Below are 10,743 nucleotides of genomic sequence, written 5' to 3' on the forward strand. Positions count from 1 at the left end.
TTTATTTGGTTATGATTTACATGATTTATTAACTTTGAGAAACGTTGATATATATGCAAAAAATATGAAAAGTATGGCCATATGGACTGTACGGACAAAAAATACTTGGGCGTGGAGGAACAAAAGATGTTTATATACTAGTAGTGCAAAAGAAAGTCAAGTTTATTGTTTAAAAACTTTCAGGGCTCCTACGATTCAAAAGAATTCTACAGGGTTTTTGGATGATTGAGATCCTTAGAATTTTTCTCTAGATTGGTCATTTGATTGATAGGATTGGATTTCATAGGATTTTTTTTTATGAAATCTTTTGTACTATATTTCATAAGAAATCTAGCATCCATTTCAACTTTTTTTATAATATTTTTGTTTTTTCTAAGACATCAAACACTCCTCGTTAATCTTTATATACAACCAGAGCACAAAAGAAGTTTCCGCCATATGACGAGAATTGACATGCCACGAGCCACGGACTAAGCTGACTGCCCAATGTGCATTTCAGTTCTTTTCAAGAAAAGCAGATGCTTTGGGACCCATCAATGCCAATTCAAGAGAAGATCAGAAGACTCCTCACTCAAGCAGCGGTCAGTCGCCGACTCCGCTCAGATAGAAGGAATCTCCTCAGAAAAAGGAGGAAAGGTAGCCATGGCCTTCTCTGACACTGCAACACGGAGGCTCCTGCGCGGCGGTGTGGCTAAAGGAATCGCCGCCGACGCCGTCGGCATGAGCTTCGGCCTCGACGGCTTGTGGCAGCTCATCGCCGGCCTGTTCGCGGGCGTGGTTCACCTGCTCGTTCTGCCGTTCCAGGTGCTCGGGCACTGGCTCCAGGCGGCCATCGCCGCCGTGGCCCACCTGGTCCTCCTGCCGTTCGAGGCACTCTGGCACTTGCTGCAGTCCGCCGCCGCCGCCGTGACCTTCTGCTTTCACAGCCTCGTCGCTGCGCTCGGGAGCGTGGCCCACGCTCTGGTGGTGCCGTTCGAGGCGCTCTGGCACCTGCTGCAGTCCGCCGCGGCTGCCGTCGGCTTCTGCTTCGACAAGCTCGTCGCCGCGGTCGGGAGCGTGCCCCATGCTCTGGCGGTGCCGTTCGAGGCGCTCTGGCACTTGCTGCAGTCCGCCGCCACTGGCGTCAGCTTATGCTTCGGCAATCTCATCGCCGCGCTCGGTAGCGCGGCCCACGCTCTGGCGGTGCCGTTCGAAACGCTCTGGCAGTGGTTCCAGGCCGCCCCCGCAAGCATCAGTTTCGGCTTCCAAGGTCTGTGGCAGCTCATACAAGGCTGCTTCATCAACCTCGTCGCCGCGCTCGGTAGCGCAGCCCACGCTTTGGTGGTGCCGTTCGAAACCCTCTGGCAGTGGCTCCAGGCCGCTGCCACCGGCGTCAGTTCCGGCTTCGACGGCTTCTGGGAGCACATGCAGGGCATCTTCGCCGACCTCCCCGCCGCGCTCGCCAGCGCTGCCCACAGCCTCGTCCTGTCGTTAGAGTCTTTCTGGCGGTGGGTGGAGATCGCCGTCGCCGGCATCAGCCTCGATCTAGACGGCTTTTGGCCGCTCGTCCAGCGCTTCGTGGCCACGGCCGCGAGCAAGGCCCACGAGCTCGTCCCGGCCTTGGAGGCGTTCTGGCGGTGGCTCAAGGACGCCGCTCCCGTCGCGCTCCCTTACGTGCTGACCATCGCCGCGGTTGGTTGCGTCGCGGCCCTGGTCTGGTACTGCGGGCAGATCCTTTGCACCGCCGCCGTGGAGCTCGCGAGGGCGCTCGTTCAGGTCCTCTGCTCCTGTTGGCAGGCCCTGTGCAACGCCGGCGTGCAGGCCGCGCCGGCGCTCGGCCGGGTCCTCTGCTTCTGCCGGGACTGCTTGATTGTCGTCGCCATGTGGGTGGTGCAGTGCTGCACCAGGGTTACCATGGTCGGCCCGGGCGCCGCCGGCGCGCTGATATCACGCCCTGCATTCGCGGCGAACCCGCGGCTCTACTTCAAGATCCTCCGTTTGGCTGGCCCCGTCGTGGCCGCTGCTGTCTTCAGTTCCAGCCCCGTCGCGTGGGTAGTCGGAGCGGTGGTCGGCATCCTTTTCAGCCTCTGATTAAGCCTATGTATTTCTCGTAATTTGTCTTGCTTGACTGTTCCTTGTAAGATTTCCAGATCCTATATATTTCCTCGGATCATCTGCCAACTGACGATGTCCTCGTTATGATAATAATCTCTCTCTCTCTCTCTCTTTCTTTTGCTTTTGCTGGGATGATAATCTCTTGTTAAAGTTATGATAATAGTGCGATCTGATCCACCCATTCTTCTTCTTCCTTTGGAAAGGCAAATGAATCATGTGGAGGACCTACTAGCACGACGGAATAGCTTTGCATTTTTAAGTACGACTCCTTTGAAACTGCTTTGTTCCATCCACAATGAAAACATACTCGCAAGATATGTTTCTTCTTCATGAAAATACCGTTCCGCCTTCGTCTTCATACGGAATATCATGTTTTCATTAAAGTTATTTCTTTTAAAAATATATATGCTTATGTTTCACAGATTCCGTTTCCGATGAAATCTGAGGTATTGGAATGAAAGAAAATGGATATTAATTATACACTCGCTATTTGTAGTGTCGGGATACTAGGCCAATTCCAACGTGCTACAGCAAAACAGACACCATTATTTTTACTAAATGGACCCAAGAGGATCTTATGTTGCACATTGACGCCCCTCCCCTTTCTCTCAAAAAAACTTATTTCATCGCTTGGTCCCGCTTATTGCGTCTTCCCGTCCGACGTATCATGTACACGTATGCATGTCTTCCGTCTTAGCTCCTTTGACTGTCGACGACGACTGGCCGCCAGCATGGCAAACACCGAACACGCGGTCGGCGTGATATGGCCGGATGATCTGAGTTTCTATGTGTGGCCTCGTTCACACTGTTTGATATATCGAACTACTAGTTGTTCTCGTGGATGCAGCGGTGGATAATCTGGTCTGCTCCAAAGACACGCATATCCGTTAGCTGTGATACAACTTTGTGGGCCCGTGTCGCACGTCGTCGCGCCTGCACAGTAGGCGCTTAACTGCAGTAAGAAAACTTGTAAGGATTGCTTAAAGTTTCAGACGTTCGGGCTCTCCATTACTCTCTGACTGTTATGTGGGTCTCCGATGCCATTTGATTCGTCTTATTTAGCTTCTGAAACCTTTTTTCGCGAAAACATTTGTAAGTACTCACCGCCGACCGCCCGCCGACCCTCGTTCTCCTCTTCCTTCCTCCTCTTTGTCGCCACAGGGACACCCACCTGCACGTCCAGGAATCGATCTCGATGGCGGACAAGCCGAATCCGTCCACAAAGTCAAGGAAGGAGTTGATCCATGAGCACTTCAAACAATTGGAGCGACACGTTCGCGCAAAGATGGCTGGAAATCAGACCGTTGGTGCCACCCCCATCTCGGGAGAATCCAATAATCCTTGTATTCATGTAAGTAATCTCCACCCACCATACATACCGTTTGGTGGTTTCAAACTGATAGGATCTATGTACTTTTGATGGTTAATATTCTTGAGCATGCATAGTTTAAATCATAGATGTGGGGGATGACCCGGATTCTTTGTGTGAGTCCATACATAGTACCAATTTTGTTCTGATCCGATATATATACGGATCTGGCATTAAGATTTCAAGTCGTTAGTATCCGGGTTTTTAAACATTCACTCAGGCTTATTTGATATTTTTTGAATGCATATATTTCTCATCCACACTGCTCTAGTTATCACTCTGTATTTAGATTTTTCATTTAGCAATTATGTGGCACATGCACTTGTGAATTGAATCTAGTTAATTCGTCCTTAGATTGGTGATTCAGCAAACAACAGCTTTGCTATGGCGAATCTAGGTGTCGGTACTGTCGTGAATGTCCCGGAGAATGCTAATGAGCATCTCCTAGCTAGGCGCATTTTACCAAAACAACAAGTGAGATTGACAATTAAATTCGAAAGGGAGGAAAGGCGAGCAGTACATCGGATGGCGGGAGGATCCCGCCCTTAAAGGAGGATTGGGGGGGTGCAACTTACAACTCTATCAGTGAGCAGATATACCTGGACCCATTTCCCGGAGCATGGTGGTGAAGTGGTGGTGGGCGTTAGATGATGCCCTGGCTTGGCTGCTGGCAAGGCTTGTGGTAGCTCTTGTGCGACGATAGCGCAGTTGCTGCACGGGAGGTGAGCGGGTTAGTGGATTGCGGCACGTGAGGGTGATGTCCAACATGCTCCGGGTGAAGGCATGCCCGACTGTTGTCCGACCGGTGGAGGCGGCGCCCATGGGCATCGTTCCCCTCCTTGGACGCCCTGCCGTGGAGATATCTTTGACCTCACACCCTCGGTACAAGACCTTCATGTGAAAGCCTAAGGCCCGGTGTCGGGTCGGGCGACGGCGTCGTCCTCGTCGCTTTGCCCTTGGGGGCGTCGCCTTGAAGTTCTTGGTTCCTGTTCGAGCATTCCATAGGCTGGACGCTCACAACATTGCGGTTGGCTAGTGTCCAACCGGCGATGTGGGTGGTTGGCGTTATGACTGGTGCGACGACGATGATGGTGGTGCGGGAGCTGGGTCTCAGCTTGTCCTTTTGATGTTGAAGGTTTCGGTTCGCCAATGGATGTACCTATGTTTGTTCACCGCTATGACAGAGAAGTCGGAGTTGCGTGTGGCGGGGCCCCTGCAGCAACGATGACTCCATGAGGGCGGCTTCAGCGGACGATGCTCTCTGGAGGTTTTGCACTCTACCAGGTCGGCACGAGGCTTGCAACTTTTCTGGAGTGAAGCACATGAGCAAAATCAGAGTTGTCTGTCCTCGACGACTCCAGGTTTGGCTATGGCTGGCGAGGTCCCTGTGTGTCGTCCGTTCGGAGGGGCCTTCACGGGTTGTCAACAGTGAAGTCGGAGTCGCCTGCTCGAGAAGAGGTGATGACGATAACATTGCGGTCTGCCTATACAGTGTTCTCTCTTCGATGGTGTGTGTGGTCTTGTTGGTGTGAGGTCGGCCGGGTGTCCTTTTGTGGATGTGTTGTAACGATATTTGCCCGTGTATCCGTTAATTAACGGAACAACACTATTGTACCTTTTTTAATGAATTGTATCTCTTTTAATGAATTGGGTCCTAAGGGACCGCGTTGCAAAAAAACATAAAAATAAAGTGAGAGATGATAAAATCCAGACATTCGGCAGTTATCTTTTTCGAACAAATTAGGCAACACATAGCAATCCCTTAATTATAGGAGAGATTGTCTTGCGCGACAAGGAAACAATCACGAGCAGCCAGTCCCTTAATTCTCCGTCGACCTATTATCGGTGCAACTAATTCCTTCCTCTTTAATTAATTGCGATCACGAGCAGGTAGCGGGAGACATGCCGTGGCCGTGGGAGAGTACGTCGGCCCTGGTGGACGCGCGCCACACGACGACGTTAACGGTGACCAGATCGAACACCTCCCGGGGCTACGGGTACGCCGTCACGGACGCCGGCGGCGGCGCCGCCGTGATGCAGGTGGAGACCTCCTACTTTGGCCGCAACCGCGATCTGCGTTCCCTCCTCTTCCTAGGCGCCGCCTCGCGTCGCCCCTTGCTCCATGTCGAGGAGTCCCCGTCCCTGTGCCGCGTCGGCCGGCGTTGGGAGGCGTTGAGGGGGTGGTGCGGCGGCCAGACGGACCGGCTATTCCTTGCCGTGGACAGGGCGCGTTTTTTCTTCGAGCTGACGACCAACGTCGACGTGTTCCTCGACGGCAACTCCTCCGGCGAGGGGGCGCCTGATTTGGCCGTCCAGAGCAGCGACTATGGCAACGCCATCACCATCTCCCGCCGTGGCGTCGCCATTGCGCAGATCGACAAGAAGAGGAGCACCTTTCGGGCCGACCTGGCTGGAGAGCGCACATACAACGTGAGGATCAACCCCGGCGTCGACCAAGTGTTGGTCCTGGCACTCGCGGTTGTTCTCGATCAGATGCATAATCCTGATCATGATTCACGTGGACGTAGATGATAACTAAACTGTAATGTTCCGTGGCTAATGTTCGCTGGGAACATGTGGCATTTTGAACGATTTCCATGGCATTTTTAGTTGTGCACGGAGTGTCGGTTTTTCAGAGGGACATATCATTTTCCTTAAAAAATATGGCAGTTTTTAAAGAAAGCCAGCCAATTAGCTTCATTCTAGGGGTGGATTAACGAGCTACTCAGCTCCTCGAGCTCGTTAAGCTCATGTTCGTTAAGCTTGTTAAGATTAACAAGCAGAAAACCATGTTTGGCTCGGTTTGTTTGAAACTCGTTAAGCTCGTGAGCGCTCGCGAGTGCTCGTTAACAGATTTTGATGTGTGACAGTCTACATGATGAGTGTGTAGATGTGGTTTTTATGAAAAAAGATGGTGGATACAAAAGAAATTCACAAGTTTGTTGCTTCCTATATACTCCCTCCATTCCTAAATATAAGTCTCTTAAGAGATTTCACTAACAGTCTACATACAAAGTAAAATAAGTGAATCTATATTCTAAAGTATGTCTATATACATTCGTATGTAGTTCACTAGTGAAACTTCTAGAAAGACTTATATTTAGGAACGGAGGGAGTAGATTATATTGAATAGATGGGCTTAGGTGCTACGTAAATTTTGTCATGTAAGATAAAAGATTATTGTGTTGTTACTAACTAATGAGCTTAACGAGCTGAGCTGAAATCGACAATTGGTTCTATACATTAAGATGCGAGCCATGAGCTTAACGAGCCGAACTATCGAACGCTCATTACGGTCGCGAGCTACGAGATTTTGGTCCAGCCCTACTTCATTTCAACAACAATACCATATGCATGGCAAAGTGTTTAATGATGACTGAGCAGCCAATTGACATCATTCCAACATCAATACCATATCCAGCACAAAGTGTTCAATGATGATCGAGCAGCCAATTGAATTCATTCCAACACCACTACCATACGCCATCGCAAAGTGTTTAATGATGACCGTAGCTTACTGCTTTTGAACAACGCAACTATTTGAGCTGGTCACGTAGTTCATCAAGTGGCGAGGTGGGACTAAACCATTAGCTATATTTGTCGAGTTTATTCCGTCGGAGAATCGGTAAAGATGGGACCTCTGGAATTCAATGAAACAGAATGGTCTCCCTCGATGTGTCATTTTAGATTGTGTATTTTATGGGCCGTTAGTGGTGGTTCATTGCCTATAGTGTTGTAATCCGAAATTCAAGTAAGGATAATAAAAAAAGAACAAAGGTATAACAGGAATAATATCCATGATTGGATTGAAAATAGCATAAGCTTCGGGCAATTTGGCAAAGAAAAAACTAGTGGGATAAAGAACAGAAATAAAAGTATATTAGGCATAACGAGCATTTCATTCTTGTAGAGTAAATAACTAGATTTTGCTTGAGTTATTTTTTGAAGGGAAAGAAGGAAAAGGCAGATTCAAAATCTTTTAATTTATGGGACCTGGGACAAAACCAGACTCGACGAAGTATTGGACCTGGGACAAAACCAGACTCTAGTAGTGATGTGCGTTGCTGTCACTAACCAGACTAGTAGAACGCCCGTGCGTTGCCACGGGCTTTTAATTTATTTTTTGGTTACACGGGCTAAGACAACCTTTTGAATTTCATACTGAGCCATTTACTCCATCGCTATGAAGCACACAAATTAATGGTAACAGTAAGCACAACAAATAAAAATGGCTTCACATGTTAAACTTGTTAATTCATTGCTAGACTTGAAATGAGCACCATGGCAGTAGTTCTGATACTTATTCTTTCCTATATTATCATTGAAGGAAAAGTTAACTGACTACCAATCGCTGCAAAAGGGGTGGCAATTGAACCCCTTTTGGTAGCAGATTTAGTTTTGAGACGAGATCACACAGTGACAGTTTGAAAAAACTAAAATTTCATTCTCTGACGGAAATTGCCATGTCATTCTGAAGAAACTATCATCCCCTCTAACTGGAAATGACAATGAAATTATTCGCAAATGCCACCTCCTCCTGGCGACCGTTCGTCAACAAAGCGGGTCCATAATTTATGTAGAAAACAAGTCAAATAGACACTAAGATGAATACAAAAGGATGTATGACAAGAGGTATAACATAAATTGTGTTGCAATCAAATAACAATTAGCACCGGTTAAGGATCCCATTCCATTTGTCCTCCCGTCCTACTACGCCTTCGGCATGCCTCCCCTCATAACCCGCCTCCCGGTTTTGAATCTTTTTCAATACTTCCGGGGGTTTTCACACTCCCACTTTACTTTTCTATATGGTACTCCCTTTTTTGGATACTCCCTTTCGGGGTATTTCACCCTTTCACTGTTTCTTTTCTTGTATAATTATACGCTAGTAGAAAATTAAAACCAAGCATAAGGGACAACTAAACCTGGACCAGAGATGAGCGTAAGCGCACGCACACTCGCGCACGCACACACGCGCGCGCGCGCGCACACACACACATCACATCACATCACAAGGTAGACTAATATGAGTTCCTGCTCCAGTACTTTCCTAAGAAGTATTTTGGTTCCCCATTCTACATTCTCAGTTTAATGCTTCACTAAAAACGGAGGTAACTTGAAGCGATCCTTGTATATAAAAACACAATCTAGGATATTCTTACATACAACTTTATTTTGCTTCAAAATAATTTTTAAAGCAGATAAAAATACATGTCCAAGGACTGCCAATGGGATAACTGATGGTCATTTTTTTGAAACGTAACTATGTAATATCTAAAACTTTAGGAACCAGAGATGATCTAAGGAAGTGACACACGTCTGCATGTATCTAATAACAAAGGCCACAGGAAAGATAACCTTTATTGATAAAAATTTGCCAGATCCACTCCGTTGTTTGAATGGCAACATGCACCGGCACCAGCACATCCCCTTCGTCATAGATCAATAGCCAGCAAAAATGGAGCGACATTAAGAATAAACGGGAGATCTGAAAGCAATAAGATACTATGCATGCATGGTAGATATGACTCGGTTGTGAGACCAGGCTGGAAACTTCGTTGAGAGGAAATTGACAAGCTTCTTCTTCTACAAGTTAGCCCCTATCTAACATATAGGTGCAGTTACCTACACCCTTCTCTTTTACTATAATATGGATACATTGATTTTTATTAAGGATACATTTTTCTATTATGGGGAACACCTGGTGCAAAACCAATGAAACTTTTTAGTATAAAATCCATGACATTAATGGTGATATATCTCCAGAAATTAAGTTAGTATTGTTGAAGCACATGATTTTAATTCATATGAGATTAGAATATGCACTTGCTTTAAAAATCATGACTGAACAGTAATCTTTCATGCAATAATAATCCAGTATTATGTATTCAGTAAAAAAACAGAATTCATATCTATGCATGATATATACTAAAAGACATTTTAGCAAAAAAATATATGAGAGAACGATATATCCATATAAGAAAATACTCTTTTTAGGTGTATTAAAAAGGAGGCGCGAGGTAGAGCTCAAGAAAGAAAAGAAAATTACATACTCAGATCTAGCCAGGATAGCATGACACCCCAGTCGATGAGAAGTTCTTATTGGAAGTTTGACCATTGAAGAATTCTCATCAAAACACCTTAGCGCTCCATACAGGCCATTAAGATCATAAACAAGGGTACTAACATTTGTATGTTTGTAAAAATCAATTTATATTGTTGAATATAATTCGAAGCCGCATGATCATCACTTCAAGAATTGCAACTACTGAAAATCATGGTGGTGCAAGCAGGATTCATTAAAAATTATAGTGTTTGCTATCCTTCGTTACCTGGTCAATCATGTGTAATAGAAAAAGGAGGTGGCTGAAGGCAAATGGCTAGTTTATCATTATGCAGACTCCATAGAACTCCAAGTCCCTTTTGACTCGACTACATCATAATGAAAATAGTGTGTAAATATTGAGAGTTACATGTAAAATAAGAAAACAATGAAGCAACAAAAAATATGTTTAGATCAATTTTACACATGGTCTTTTACAAAGACTTTCACCTTCTCCAGCAAATCCAGGAATGGCTCTTTATTAGATCTTTTGTTTTTGTCTACTGCACTATCTGAAAAGTTTATTTCAGATAACCCCCAAATAGTCTATTTGAAGCAACAAACTGGGAACTCAAAAATCAACAGAAATATAATTTCATTTGAGATAGATGTGATAACTTAAAATGGGTACTACGAGTTCGATTCATATCTGTAAAATATTTGATGTGCTTGTTGCAAATAAAGACTCATCCACCATGCTTCTTCCTCCCAGCGGACATGAAAATCAATGGTCGCTGGTCACAGGATAAAGTATAAAAAATAAAGAGACAGAAAAGGGAGAGAAGAGACACAAATGTCATGAACACCAACACCCAAGAAGTGGTGCCTCGATCACACAAACTATATCCATGAAGAGGGGATCAACACTACACTACAGCCGCGACCGGGAGGCACATACCATAGTTTAGCATTAAATCTAAGATATTGATTGACCCTAGAAATATGAAAATCTCCCGACAATATAAGCAGCAAGAATTATAGGGGATCAAACAATGTTATGTCCTCTAGTAACTACAGAAATTCCTGTCCTCTCCCAAATCAAACGATCGGGAGAACTAAACTCCCTAACCACACAACGGCGACATGAAAAAGCACGGGGTGAACAAGCGCCGTGGTAGTAGGAAGCGGATAGTGACTCCTGACCGACTTTCTCTCATAGAGCTAGTGCTCTGCAAGA

General features: G+C 46.2%; 1 protein-coding gene across 1 annotated transcript; it reads left to right on the forward strand.

Moving 5' to 3' along the window:
• Positions 1-555: 555 nt before the first annotated feature.
• Positions 556-2,184, forward strand: LOC123399178. The gene has a single exon (XM_045093611.1). It carries the CDS (start codon positions 643-645, stop codon positions 2,068-2,070), a length of 1,428 nt encoding a protein of 475 aa, XP_044949546.1. The 5' UTR covers positions 556-642; the 3' UTR covers positions 2,071-2,184.
• The last annotated feature ends 8,559 nt before the right edge of the window (positions 2,185-10,743 follow it).

The sequence above is a fragment of the Hordeum vulgare genome, chromosome 5H (assembly GCF_904849725.1).
Source record: "Hordeum vulgare subsp. vulgare chromosome 5H, MorexV3_pseudomolecules_assembly, whole genome shotgun sequence".
Lineage (NCBI taxonomy): Eukaryota > Viridiplantae > Streptophyta > Magnoliopsida > Poales > Poaceae > Hordeum > Hordeum vulgare.